The 15,321-nt window shown below is 34.6% G+C and overlaps 1 protein-coding gene across 4 annotated transcripts in view; it reads left to right on the top strand.

The window, feature by feature from the left end:
* Positions 1-15,321, top strand: part of TBC1D22A (TBC1 domain family member 22A) — a 135,764-nt gene that overhangs the window by 27,548 nt on the left and 92,895 nt on the right. For all 4 annotated transcript variants that reach the window (XM_062491594.1, XM_062491591.1, XM_062491593.1 and 1 more), the window contains one exon: positions 3,083-3,197. In XM_062491594.1, coding sequence (XP_062347578.1) covers positions 3,083-3,197 — 115 coding nt within the window. The remainder of the gene's footprint in view (positions 1-3,082; positions 3,198-15,321) is intronic.

The following is a 15,321-nucleotide window of genomic DNA, read 5'->3' as shown; positions in this document are numbered from 1 at the left end:
CATCTCATGAGATGTAGTGGTTCATAGTAGAAAAATAATTCCACTTTTTGTTGCTGGTTTGGAAATCAAGAAGGGATTCTTTTGGGAAAGTGACCTTTTTAATGAGTCCTATTTGAGCACAGTCACGAGTGTTGTATGGAAACTTAAATCAGTCTGCTGTTCTGGTTTTCAGCTCATTTTTTTCAATCCAGAACAGTAAATGAAACTTTATGAAAATGCGTAGGAAATTGAAAATGCTATTTCAGTATGTAGTTGTACTTCTGATTGGAAGCAGTTAGGGTTATTAAAGCTGATGTGCCATCACTAAGTGGGGCTTCCTGGTCAAAAATATAACACCACCCCTGTGGTGTTTTTTTATTTTTTAAAGTTTAAGATTTTATTTTTTAAAATAAAAAACATTTTAAAATCCATAGGCTTCTCAATTTGCAATGCAGTCTGTGTATCTTAGCAGGTTCTGAGGAAATGAAAGGTCGGTGCTACAAATTTGTGCATTGTTGGACTTCAGACATGACTTCATGAAAAAATGTGTTTATAGTTTCTGCAGTGGGTATTTTGATTGACTGCTCTTACTGAATTGCTGTGGTTTTTTGGTTGCTTGTTGACTGTGCATATTTTGTAGCCCAATAACACCATGAGTTTTTTATTTAGCCTAGTGCATAACCCTGTTCTACATTCTGCAATTGCTACTTTAGTAGATTTCTGTAGTCAGCTCATTCTGATGTTTGTTTTTTGAGAAAGTTGTTTGTATTTGCAGTGTGTTAAACACATCCTTTTTCAGCACTGAAATGCAGAATGATAACTGATAATACTGAGAAGCTACTGTTGCTGAATGTAGAAGTGGCAGTGGACAGAAGCAGGCAGAGTGGCTGTGAGCTAACCTTGTGAGATTGGCAGTTTTCCAGTAATATTAAAATATTACATAAATAATTTCATCAGGGTGTGATTATGTAAAATGTTGTAAATGGCAGAGTGCAAAATCTTTATGCAGTTATTGATAGACAGTGAAGCACTGCTAGCTACTGCATCAAGGGCAGAGGTTGTTTTTTGGTTTAATATTCTTGTTGAAATGCATGAGGTGACAGGACTAGTACCAAGAAGTTGTAGCTAAAGGAATAAGCATCTTGGCTAATGGAAACAAGAGGCTTCTATGGAGGATTTGCTAATGAATACTCTCCTTTTTTGCCTAATCTCTGAAATCACACTGAGCAAAAACTGAATCTCAGTTGTGGTTGTAATGGATCAGATGTGAGCTGTCTTAAGGCTTATTTTGCAGTGCTCACCAGAACTTTTTGTGCTTACTGTTGTTCACTGTCTTCCCTGTTCCATGAATTTTCAGCCAAGGAAACATAAAACCTGGAGGACAGTTGACTCTCAAAAGAAAGCCTGTAGGAGAAGGATAGATACTGACATTTGGGACTTGTTTTCAAAGTAAAAGGTGCAAATATATTTCGACTTCAGGTAACTTATGTGTAAACCTGTGATGGGAATTTCAAGCACCAGAATGTGAGTCCTTTATGCTGAGACCTTTCCTTACTTAAAAATGACTGCAAGAGGTCTGTTTAGCTAAAAAATAAGATTTTATTTAAAATTGAATTAAGACAATCAGCTTCTTATTCTAACAAAAACTTAGTGAGACTGAATAGAAATAATCCTGAGTTCACAAATAAACTTCTTCCACCCATTGCATTCTTTCAGGGCAGGTCTTTCAATGGCCTTCTTGAAGCCTGAGCATTCAGTGACTTCTGGAGTTGCAGCATACCACAGAATCCTTTGGATCCTTCCAAAATGTCTCCTTTATTTTTAAGTATTGAAGCCAATATGCTCTGAAGAGAAGCATAGTTTGTGCTCTCTCATGAATGAGCAAACAATCTTTTGTTTCAGAAGATTATGTATCCTTGATTGCATGCCTGTAGTTATGACAAAGCATGTAGCAGCTTTGACTCTGCTGCTTAATTGCAGTCTTTCAAAGCCATGTTATTTCTTCAGAAGCTAATAATTGAGAGGAAATACAACCTGTCACAGACCTAAATGGAGTCAGAAAAATTCTCTAATTTTCTTGCTCTCTTCTCATGCTGAGGTATGGTGTGGCCTCACGAGCTTTTGCAGATCCTAAGCAAGCTTCAGTTTGCAGAGTTGAGAGGGTGAGCTTCTGTGATATGGCAGGCGGTTGCTATATTTCTACATTTCCTGGTTGTCTTTGGGTTTTTCATTAACTGGTATGCAGGTGCCTGAAGTGTAAAACTCCACACTGCAGTATTAGACAAGCTGAACTGTTGTGGAATCTCTTTTTATGGGCATGTTATTAAAAAATCTGAACTGTATCAAGTCCTTCTTTCTGTTACTTAGGGATAAATAGAACATTGCGTTAGTAGAATACTTCTTTCAGAGAAATGAAAAACTATGGGAAGATCATTTAATATTTCTTTCCCTTGAGAAAAGAGGAATTTTATATTACTGGAAAAGCTCCAGAGAATAAGAGCTACTTTGTATTAACTTCTGTAACTTTATTATATACTAGGTTGGTTTTAACATGTGCTAATACCCTGAAAATGCTTCCTTTTGAAGAACTGAGAAGCTTTCATAGCACTGGGAGTTGGTTATGAGTATCAGTGTTCATTTATGCTTTTGTATGCACACTTTTTGTACTACTTAACTGCATGATATTAAATTTGTCCTCATGAGGGGAAGCAGATGGGCAGGTCCCAATCTCTTCGCTCTCATGACCAGTGACAGGAGTCAAAGAAATGGCACAAAGCTGAGCTGGGGAGCTTTAGGTTGGATATCAGGAAAAAGTTTTTCACTTTGAGAGTGGTTGAACACTGAAACAAGCTCCCCAGGGAAATGGTGAGAGCACCAGCCGGACAGAATTCAAAAAGTGTTTGGGAGATGCTCTCAGGCACATGGAGTGATTCCTGGGGCAACCTGTACAGGGCCAGGTGTTGGACTCAGTGATCCTGATGGGTCCCTTTCAACCCAGGATATTCTATAATTCCACGATGTTATGATAATTTACAAGTGTCTTGTTTAAAATGTGCTTATCACTTGTTAAATTAAATTGATGGTTTCTTTAACTCTTTTTCAGATCTTTGAAAGAATTTTATTTATCTGGGCAATACGTCACCCAGCCAGTGGATATGTTCAGGGCATAAATGATCTCGTTACGCCTTTTTTTGTCGTCTTCGTTTGTGAATACATAGGTAAGATTTGTCTTGATACTGAATAATGAATTAACATTGCTTTTGAACATAATTTTTATTTTAATCTAACAGTTTGGATGAGCTAATCGAAGCATAATTTGATGCATTAATTTTATCATAAATGTTTGTAATTATAAATCTGTATAGCTTTAAATGTATACTGAGAAGCAACCAGATTTTAGGTAGTCAGTGAAGTTCAGGAATCATCTTGATTTCTGTTTGAGAAGTGTTCACCCTTTCTCTTATTTCACTTTTATTTGTAAACTTTATATTGTGCATATGAACCAGACAACAGCAGGAAAACAAGAAAGCAAAACAAAAAATTGCCTGCCCTGCAGGGACAAAACCTACCAAAACAAGAAAAGCGATCCATGAAACATGGATATTTTTAAATCAGTTGTGGGGAAATTGAAATAAAGGGAACCTATTAAACTGCATCTGTGACTGAAATAATGGCATCCTGGAATTAGGGTCTGAAACCTAAGACAACAGTTATCAAATTTCTGTGGTTAACAACTCAGCTCTTCTGAGACTTGCAACGTTAGTAACAATGGTACTGTCAGCAACTCTATTTGTGTTGAGTTTGTGGCTTTATGTGTGAATATGCTTTTGAAAACGTAAACAACTTAGATTCGGGTTAAATCTTACATTTACAGATTTGTATTTAAGTTGTTATAATCATTAGGAGAATTACAGTTAACAAGAAGTCATTAATAACTTGGTTATTACAATTGATATGCAAGGTAAGGTTTAACAGTTAAAAATGACAATGTTAATCTGGTTTCAATTAAAACTTTTCCTTGTACTTGTGTTTATCATACGTACAGTGAAAATTTAGGTGTTGCGTATGTAAAATTGAGCAATGTGTTGTCTGGCTACATCAGTGAGGCTACATACAATGGATTCTTCCTACCTTGTCTGTGCAAGATATCCATTGGTGTATTAATCCAGATCAATTAGCTTTAATGAAGGACAGATTATCCTTGAGTGGATGATAGACTATCCATTTACTCATTTGCGTGGCAACGCCTCTGTTGCTTTGTTCATTTCTTGTTTCATAGGGGGACGTTTCATTGCTAAGCAACTAATGAGAACTACTGCTGCTGTCTCCCTAATCATCTCCTAAGTAGGGTAGAGGCCTACTCCTGAGAGTATTTGCAGTTTCTGCCTTTTGCTCCCTCATTTGACAGATCATGAAAATGTTCTTAATGATCCTAGAACAGTAGGGTCTCTAGTTGACTTTAGGATTGCTTATTGAAATAAGAAGTTCAAATGAGATGTGATTAGAGAATTGATATTCCATGTTAAATAGGCCATTTAATTAATATGGTAAATAAGTTTGTCTTTACCACCAGCTTACATTTGGAGACCCTGATGATTGTTAATGTATTTGCCACTTTGTCATATTTTTCATATTCGAGAGCATAGCTGTTCCTGTAAGTGTTTGGTGAAGAAAGACAAAATATGACAACTTTCAACCATGAAAGATAGTTGGGGGAAATGTTTGAAGCTCAGAAAACTGTATTCCGAAAGCTCATTTGAAAACTAATATCTATATCATAAGAAAAACAGCAAAATAAAGGCTTGTTTTTCTTTCAGTACAGTGGTGGTCATGGCTGAGCTATAGCAACAGTTATTTCCCCATAAGTCATATAAAAACTTCCAAAGATTTTTGATTTGAATCTTTCTAATATGTCCAAGTTACACTGGGTGATGCACTCAAGTTAGAATGAATAAATGAAATGGGGACACTGCATTTATGAAGCATGTCAAAAATACTGTAATAAAATTATAGGATTCAAAACTAACACTGTGAATTGGGCTTTGATAATTGATATAGAAAGAAATGCAGACTTGCAGAATTTTCTTATAAAAATGATTACTGTTTTTATTTATTTTGGTAACATTCTGTATTTACTTTAGATTTTTGCTCTAGATCTTATTTCTTGGTTTTACATGAATATTGGTTTGTACATGAAAGAACTTTATTTATTGTGGCATTTTTCACTATTGTTTTTTGTATTTTTCTTAATTTAACTGAAACCTTTTTTTCTGCAGTTCTAAGTCACTTGGAACCTAATTTATACAGTTGAAAGTAATAGTACTTTTATTTTAGGTTCCTTTTGTAGGTAAAAAACGTCCTAAAGAATTAAGTATTAATAACGAATTGTTATGATTAAAAATGCCATTGATTACAAATCTGTGCTGATTAGGTCATCTGATGGTACATCCTGATCATTTTTAAATGCATTTGCAGTTTTGTCAAATATTTTGGTGGGAGGAAAGCCATGTTTAATTTGGCTTTATGACAACTGAGAGAGCCCTTAGTGCTTGATCTTGCATAACAAGTGTTTATGCATGGTTATTCTAGTGGTGGGAATTTTTTTGCTCTGCTAAAGACATCTGCAAACTGTTTGGGAAAGTGTTGTTAAGGAACTTCTGGAGATACAAATGACACAGATGAAAATGCTAGTTTACTTCTTACTCAAATCCAAATGCCATAAAGTAGGTTTTTGGCTCTGTATTATAAAGGCTGAAGTCATAAATCTTTTGATGGTTTAGTATGGATTGTGGTACCTGATTTTAGCACACAGATTCATACATTTAGAATATATTGAGTTGTTGAATATAGGAATTGCATATGTTAAATGTTCAGGACATTCCTTCAAACTTTCCATCAGTAGGATGAAAGTGTAATCTGGTCATGTCTCATTAGTTTCCAGTTTGCAATAAAAGCAGAATGCTGTAACATTTTCAGCAATATAAAACTTATTTGTCAAACCAAGACATGAGAGTAAAAAAATATAATTAAAGAAAATTTCAGAGCAGGTAGATACTGGCCCCTGCTGGAATACAGTAATTTCAGTTTTGATTTTCTGGTCTAAATTAGGAGGAAGATGATTTTAAGGCTTAGGTTTCTTATACCAGATGATTGTGTGGGTTATTCTCAACATTTAAAAAAGAAAATTCTTCCTCGTGAAAGGTGCTGGAGGTATTTAATCTTATTTTGTCATACTATAACAGCCTCTTTAGAAATCCAAGTGCTGGAGATGAGGGAAAAACTATTCTGGGCTTACTTGTAACCTCCTGCATGACACAGTAGTGTTGTAACATGTCCTGTCAGAAGAAATGATAATTAATGTCAGGGCAGTTTTCCTGAAAGCCCTCTGTGTTTGTAGCATATTAGTTTGTGTCAAAATAAATCTCATCCCTGCAGGTGCATCAGAGGGATTTTTGTAAATGGGAGAAGATACACAATGTGACTGTTTGTAGACTTAATGTAGACAAGGAAATGTTGCTCTGGATTGCAAGTTCTATTTATTGCAAGTTGTCTGAGATGTTCTCTTTGTACACCTTGCTGTTGCCCTGAGTTCCTGCAGAGCTGCCTTGTTTCCTGGTGTTGTGCTGTGCTGTTACTTGTGCTCTCTTGCTCACCTACCCTTCACTTCATCTGACATTCCAGTACATTGTCGTTCACTGGGCTTGTGTGTGTATCTAAAACCCCAAAGAGGACCTGGATTTATTCACCATCCAGAGAGATCAAAGTTTCAGAGAAGTCCCACCGTGACAAGGCTGCATGTCAGATTGTTGCTAAGATGTATGAAATAATTTTAAGACGCCTAGGAATATTGGATTAAGGGAAATTTAGCAGTTAGTAGGAAGTTAAAAGCAGAAAATTAACTATTGTAGCACTTGGTCATTTAATGTTGGATAAAGAATGGCAAGAAAAATGAGGCTGCTGAAGACTGGAATGGTGGTCGAGATATTGTCTGCAATCTTCTTGAAATAGAGGAGCCTGGGCTAAGTTGATGATGCTTACAAGGACTCGTGAACTGAAAACTTTGAAAAGAGAGACCTCACCCTTGTAAGTATTTTTTTGTCATCTTAAATCCTTTTGTAGGTGGCATTAAATGAAACTTCTGTTACCTAGTAGTTTTTAAGTTGATACTGCTTTGACTTTATGGGATAATTAATCTAGGCCAAAATCCTAGTGGAAATGTGCTAGGATTTATTCCGAGGTGACTTTTACTAGGAGTGAAGAAAGATTCTTTGGTCCTGAAAATGCCTTCATCTCTCTATAACTCCCTTGTTTACCACTTTTCCATTCCCTCTCATATGTTACAAGAAGTCTTCTTGCCCTTATAACTGGTATGCAGTCTCATCTTTGTCTTCCTTTTGCCCTTTTCAACAGTGAATAATTTTATTTAGAACTATTAATTTTGGGGATTTTTTTCCCCCCTCAGTTTGAATACTTTATCAAAAATAGTTATTTTCGTTGTATAATTGAAGTTAAGTTTTGGAGCATTTTATCATGGCCGTATCTGAGGTAATTCCTCAGTGTTTGTTTATAAAATATGAAAAAATGTTAGCTAAGCAGAGATTTTGTTTTTCAGGAGAGTTGTAATTTTTGCAGAAAAAATAGGTCTGTTTGGTATGTACATAAAATTGAATTTTTGAATGATGTGACAGCAAGCCAGAGAGCAAAGAGTATTAATCCACTGTCTTTGGGGAACTGCTTTTCTTCATACTTACAGGGTTATAAGGTAAAATTTTGTTCAGCACTTTACAAGACCAAGCTTAAGCCTTGATTGCTATTTATATACTTATAAATTATTTTGAGGTAATTTAACCCGCTGTCTAAATATCTAGACCTTTATTTTTCAGTTCTACCAATTCACTACTCCTTGTAGAATTATGAATAGGCCTTGTACATTGAAATTTTGAGGAGAAAAAGTGGAAAAGATGTAACTTATTTATAGTTATTTAGAAGAGACTGAAACTGAAGGATGACAATTTTTTTTTATGAACTAGAACAAAGATCTATTACTGGATTAACTGGATATTTCTTCTTCTCCCAGGCCCATCAAGTTTCTCTGTCTTCTGATTTACCAGGGGAGAAATTCTGAAAGACTTCCCTGAAGGACTGTGGTTTGGGAGTGTGAGGGATTTCTTCAGTTTGAGAGAGACACAAAGCTTTTATTTGGAATTGTAGTGTGCTCTTCAACTTTTCTTTTAATTTTGGCATTAAACTTTGTAAAAAAACTTCTATTGTTTTAATGCTTTTCTTTGTTTAAATAAATAAAAGGTTTTGCACAATATTGTGTTAAAATGTTTTTATTTATACATTTTTTAGAAATGATTTATGAAACACAAAATGAATTCGCATAAAAGCAGGGACATGAAGCATAATTGATATTTTAATGTTTTCCTGCAAGTTGTAAAAGTATTAAGAAAATTACTGTTTTTTTAAAACCCTTGTAAAATTTTATGAAAAACTGTTGACAGTAATTTAAATCACTTTCCTGTCAAACAAAAATTCTATAGCACAAGTTCCATTTAATCACCCTGATTTTTCTCCTTGATGTAAATTGCTAGTAATGTAGTTTCCATATACAAAAGTATATTTCAGTGCTGTTTCTTAATATTTCCGTAACTTTATTGTAATACTTATGACATCAGGAAAATTGACTCAAGTTATCATAAACATGGGCAATATTCTGTGAAATATGCTTTGATAATTAAATGGAGTATTGTTATCTGTGTCATTTGGGTGAGCAAAGAATGAAGAAGTCATACACAAAACTGTTGAATTCAAGACTTGAAAGTACTGAAAAGCCAATTACATCTTGTATGTAAGTCCAGAAAATGTCATGTGCATTCCTCTGAAGAAGCTGCAGTACACACAAGCCGCTCAGTGGCCTGAATATTTTTAATTACCCCTCAGTTTTCTTTGCTTCACTCTTTGCTTTCATATATTGTTGAACCCTTGCTATATGCACACCTATTTATATACAGTTATATATTTATAACTGTAACATGGCATAGAAGTTCTTCAGCATTATCTTAGCTTGCTTTGAGATGTCCACTGCTCACCTTTTCATTTTCTTGGAATATGTCTCCCCACTCTCCCCCTGTTGCTGTGCCAATCTGTTGACAGTGAAAGTGTTTTGTACTTGCTGCAGGGTAGGTGAAGAGAGGGAGAACTGTAATGAGGAAGAGAGGCAGTATTTCAGTTTGGTTGTACAAGTTGATGATTCCTGCTTTGCACCATGGAAGAAGTCCAGAAGTAAGCAGAAACCTGTGTTGAGTCCACAACACAGGACTGTGAGGCAGGACTGATTTTGACTGCAGTGGGAAAGCAGTTAGAAATTTTTTCCGTTAATTTAAATATTGAGTTGTAGTTCTTGAAAAAAATTCGACGTTCCTTCAGGTAAATTATATGGAAACCAAGACAATAAGAATATAGACCTAAATTTTAGTGCTTTAAAAAGCATGCTTTTGAAGCACTTGGACATATTATACTTTTAAATTGTTAATTTGTTTTTATGTATGTCTCACTTAAGAAGAAATGAATTATTCAAAATGTCTGAGCAATTGTCTTTATTAATATATAATACTGTTTTTCAGGCCTATCGAATAAAGAAACCTTACTGTGTTACATCCTTTTATTCACTTTAAACAAGTAGGAGAATCCATATGAAAATTAACTAGTGCTGAATTCTTTGAATTGTTTGTCAGCTAGCAGTGCTTGCCATGGTGTACTGTTCTGTCTAGGGTTGGTTCATAAAGCAAGATATTTGGAGGCATTCCAAACAGAACTAAGGAAAACACGGATATTATTAAGAGGACATCTCATGTTTAGTTTGTGAGGGGTTAGGGAATAAGGGAGCATGGAGAAGGGCAAATATGTTGGCAGAACTTGTATAATGGAGAGAATTGATTGATAGGAACCAGTGAACTATGAATTCCTCTTAATATTTTGATCTTTTTATTTTGTGTTTGAATATTTATTGTACTTATTTTCATGGACAGATTCATCTTTATCTTTTAGCATGACCTGTTGGAATATTACTTTTATAGTTGCAGTGGACTCATTCTGTAGTGGGCACTTTGCGCTGGCTTAGACTTATACAAACATTAAATTTAAGGATTATTTTTCAATGTAGTTACAATAATATAAAAGTCCTACGTTTAGTTAAGCTTTACTCAGATGCACAGTTTGTGTGTGACTTGCTAGTGGTAGAGCCTACTGTTTTTCCCTAGCTGCTTAACCTACTGGAAGTTTGTGGTGGCATTTAGTATCAACTATATCAGTGGATCTGTTTGCATAAGTGCTCTCTATAGGCTTTGATAAAATGAGGTGATTTGCTTCTTTAGTTAGTGGGTTTAATTAGTGGATTTTTGGCTAATTGCACCAACCCAATTATGGCATATTTTAGAATATAGTAACCTTGTGAGAAGGTGTCAGTAATGAGCAGCTGATCATGCATCTACAAGTAATTGTATAGTTGACTAGTAGTATTATATTGCTGCATGTGTTTTACTTGTTAATGTATTTGATTACCTGTGAGGGCTTGGGACAGTGTGAACCTGAGTCTTATGTGCTGGAGAATCTTCCAGATCCCATTTGTTCTTTCAAGAGGTCAGTGTACCCTGCCTGTTCTAGCTTCATTTCTCTGTTCCTTAAATTTCACACTGGAGCCACATATTTGAGTATTTCCAGATGAGGTTTAGTGGGTCAGAACAGGGTTTGCTTGCTGTGTGCTTAGGTGACACAGCTGAAGCAGGGCTTTCTGCTGTCAAACCAGGTGGCTTTGCTTTTTGTTTTCCAACCCAAAATGTGCATTCCTGTCTTGTCTTTTTGGTCTGCATTAGTTTTCCTTGGGCACAGTTTAACTGGCTGGAAACCAGGCCCGTAATAAATGGAATTATTTAACTTTCTGCACTCATCTTGAGGATCAGAGAAGAATATGAGTGCTCATGTGGGATAAAGGAGCTTCCAGGGAAGAAGGGAGAAGCTAAGGTCTGTTTAGTGTCAGGTAGCACTGAGACTGCTTTAGCTGTGTGATAACACATGCTCGTAATAAGAATTTGTGAATGGCATTTACTTTTTGCTTAGCAGGTTAGGGAATATAGCAGACAGATTTGGGATAATACAACCTGCTTTTCTATTTTGCTTCCTACTACTGTCTTGCATGACCTTGATTTACTATAGACTGTTTACAAAACTGATTTTTACAAAATCAGTTCTTCTCTGTTTCAATTTTTATTTTACTCTAACATACTGTCAGATTTCTGAACTAAAAGAATAGTTTATCTGAAATGTTGGATGCATTTTTGCATACTGTGGAATTGGGGTTTGCCCCCTTCCTTTGCTTTTCGTATGTAGACTTTTTAAATGTTAATTCTGTCATGTTTTCTATAACCCTTTTTTTTAAAAAGTACATTTGTAGTTCTTGGTAATCCAAGTGTTTAGTGTCATATCATATTGATTCAATGGAGAAAGTAACTCCAGTGATCTTCATGACCTCCAGTGAAACAAAATTAATTTATTGAAGATGTGTTCACACAAATAACCCCACAAACTGCAAAATGAAAATTATTTTTCTTATGAACTGGCACATATTCTAGCTTGAATACAGTGACAGTGATCTTCTTCAATTTGATTACAGATACAGAGTAGTAATAGTCCTGGATGCTTAAATCATAAGGATGTATTAGTTAACAAAGTGGGATGTACCTCAGCTTCACTATCTTTCAGGAAAAAAAGTAATATTATTCAACTAAACTCTTTTTGTTGATAATTTTTAAAAAAGGCTTCTATCTATCTGCAGGGGAGTAAGCCTAATTAAAGTTAGAATTCTCTGGCTGTTGTTAACAATAACTGTCAGAAGTGAAAAAGAGACATTAAGAGTATCTTAAGTGTATCCAGCTGCTTAATTGCCTGTTATTTTTAGCTTTGTATGTGAGAGAAAATCAGTAATTTGAGTAATGGTATTAATTGCTCATAGTCTCTTATGAGTGTCTGTTTAAAACAAAGCAAAGAAACCCCCAACCTCTCTTAATGCCTGAAATTTTAAGGTCTATTAGTCTTTCAAATGTCTTAAATTTTTAAGTGATCTTCAAAGAAAGGACGATCTATATAACTTTTTGTTCAGAGTAGCATCTGCATATGAAGTTGCTGTGGTCTGAGTCTGAACTCTGTCACTTTACCCTATGTAAATGAATGTTTCAAAACGTTATCATACCTAATTACCGTATTTTCATTGAAAATGTAGCAACAGTTGCTGCATTTTTTGATCTGTGATTTAAAAGCTTTAAAAAAAAGTATCTAAAGGGGTCAAGAAAGGTTAGAGAAAACCTTTAGCAGTAACTATGGAAGAAGCAAACACCTACTTTCTCAAAGATTAAACTAAGTGTTGGATGAAGGATTTTTCAGACCTAAGGATTTCTGATGCCTGGTACTAATAACTTCAGTGTACCACTTTTTAAATTAAATTAATTTAAGAAAAGTATTTTCTTAGAGATGTATGTGACGGGCTTTCCTGTTAAATAGGGAATTAAATGAAAATTTTTAATCTTTGGTGGCATAAGATAGGAACTGAAAAAATTGGCCATTGCCATTTCATAAAAGCTTTTTGGACAAAATTTGTAGGTGTGAGATTGCAATCATCTTCCTATTCTTCCTAACATTAGAGTTTTCTTATTGGTGTTAGAGCAAATATAATTGGATTATATTTTCTTAAACTTACAGCTTCTTGTTATTTGTTTAACTGTTCTCCCCATTATTGTTAGCGTAGGTGGAATTCAGTGTTTTGGGTTAGGCTTTATTTTAATTTGTTTGTTTGAAATATTTATTGCATGCTTCCATGTCATACCAAAGAAGTGTGTCTTGAAAATGCTGATCAGCATACTACAGTGCATGGCCTACCCTCCATTACTTTTTTGTGGCAAAAAGCTGTGATTTAAAGTGAATACTTTTTTGAAAAGCAGCTGGGGCGTTCAAGCCTGGATAAAGCCCATCTTTTAGATAACTGTCATAGTTTTTGTACTTTAGAGGAAAAGCCAAGTAGGAACTTGAAAGTTACTAATAAAAATTTTTTCAATCATATCACTGCCAGGAAGTCTGGTAAAAAGTCAGAGAGAGGTCTGACAGAACCTATAAAATACCACCTCATAGCAGGAGATGGTGTGGATTTTTTCCTTAGATATTTCTTGTGAAGAAACTTTCTAAACCCTGTCCTCAAGCCAAAATCGGAGTTCTTTTGAATTTTTGCTACAAGAGATGCACAGAAGAAATCTCCGAATTAATAAAAAAATTTATTAGGTCAAATGGGACTAATCAAACTTCTGTCATAAGTAATCAGAATAAATAAATTATGTCTAGCCTTTCTATTGATTAGAAGTGTTTGATGTTTTCAGCTAACTCAGATTTGTCTTTTCAATCAGTCTTTTAGTATTATTCAAGTTTGCCTTTTTTTTCTTCTCTGGTGTATACTAAGAAGAACTTGAAGAAAAAGAAGTTTTTGTTCCCCATGTCTATATTAAAAAAAATCTGTCAATGAAAGTCCTCTTTTGCTGCATAGGTTTATGTGGATTTAAATTATCTGCTTTTAAAGTTTGTTTTGCATCTATATGTGTGTTCCTAAATTTTCAAGTGTATCTGTCTAAAGAGGATTTGATTTATCTTTGGTGCTTAGTGCACGCTCTCAGTATTTTAAAAATGAAATTATTTTTGTAATATGAATGCTGATGTCAAAAACAGTCCATTTCTCAAGTTTGAAATACGTTTTGTGGTTTATATTGTCTAATTTTTGGAGGCAATTAAGAAACTAATAGACTCATACTATGAGGAAGTAATGAGATTAGTGAAGTGTATTCTGTTTGAAACTACAGGCTGGAAACGTGGGGTCATGGGAATAAATGGAAAAAATATCTTGAATAGTGGTAGAAGCAGTAAACTAAAATTGAAGAGAAACCAAAAGATTTCTTCAGTATAAAAATGAAGGAATTGTGAAGAAGGATGTTAATTGCAATAAATATAGCTATGGGAGAGATGTACATTCCAAAGGGAGCAGCATATTTTAGTTCTGGCTTCTGCCTTCTTATTTCTCCTCTCCCCATGGTCTCCATATAGTTATAATTAGTGATCATCTCTCTACAGTGAAGCAGCACAGAGGTGGTAATACTTCCACATCTGAGTCTTCTCAAGCATGCTTTCCAACAGATTGGGAAATTACTCTAATGGCTTGTGTGCCATTAAAAGTGGCTTTTGACATCCAAATATCACAGCTTTGTGTGTTTACTATGAAGTAACTTGTGGGAAGAAAAGCTGAAAGAGTAAGAGTTGCTTAAGCAATGACAACGTGCTTTACAAGTGCCAGAAGTGTGACAATCCAATCCTGTTACAGAGATCTGTGGGAGCTGAAGATGTAAGAAAAGATTTTCATATTAAGTGGATCAGTGCTTTAAAAATAATTATAAGAAAAAATTTTGGTCTTATTTTCAATGACGTATGTGGTTAGTTAATTTCTAGATGTCAAGCCAATACAGATAAATTTGTCAGAAGTTTGTGTGCAGAAACTTCAGTTTGAGTTGGCTTTGCTTGTAGTTTAAATGCAAACCTTTTAAAATCATAGTAATGAAGTCATTGGGTTTTTCATTAGCATGCAGGGTATTTTGCTTGTTTCTTATTTGAGAAATCTGATATTTCAAATTTTTGGTTTAAGCTGTGGAAAAGAAATTTTTAAAGCAGAAGTGAAAAATTATGTACTTAAAGTAAACAAAAAAAGGGAAAAAAGTTTTCTTGCAAAACAGTTTTTCTTCTGTAGGCTTTCATTGCATTATTTCATAGAAGCAGAAAGTACTTAATGCTTTTATAGCACATTCATTTTGACAAAACCCAGTCCTTTAAAAAATTGGCTTATGAACTGTCTTCTCATCACAAACATTTGTGAACTGATTTACGTGTTCCATCTTTAGTTAATTATGAAATAAAATTTACTGTGGTATGACTGAAATTTAAAGTCTACCTTTCTTACAGTAACATCGTTGAAGAAAATTAGAGCTCATACTGTTACTTCTGAACAGGCAGAGCAGGCTTTTTTTTTTTCCTAGAGGGTTGATTATTTCTTTATCTTGGCAATAAATACCTATACAATATGTAAAAATATCTTGGAATTATATGAAAAAAGCAAGCCTTGTGGCTTTTTTTGTCTCAGAAGCATATGTAGCAGTTTCTTTAGGGAAGTGTAAATCACAGCAGATTAAGGTAATTAAGGAATGCATTCAGCAATTAAGCAGTATAAGAAGTACTGTTTCCTATAGAGTGCATTCTCCTCAA

Source organism: Cinclus cinclus, chromosome 4, assembly GCF_963662255.1.
Source record: "Cinclus cinclus chromosome 4, bCinCin1.1, whole genome shotgun sequence".
In the NCBI taxonomy this organism is placed as follows: Eukaryota; Metazoa; Chordata; class Aves; order Passeriformes; family Cinclidae; genus Cinclus; species Cinclus cinclus.
Note: the sequence above shows the minus strand (reverse complement) of the source record. Positions and strands in the feature narration are given on the sequence as shown.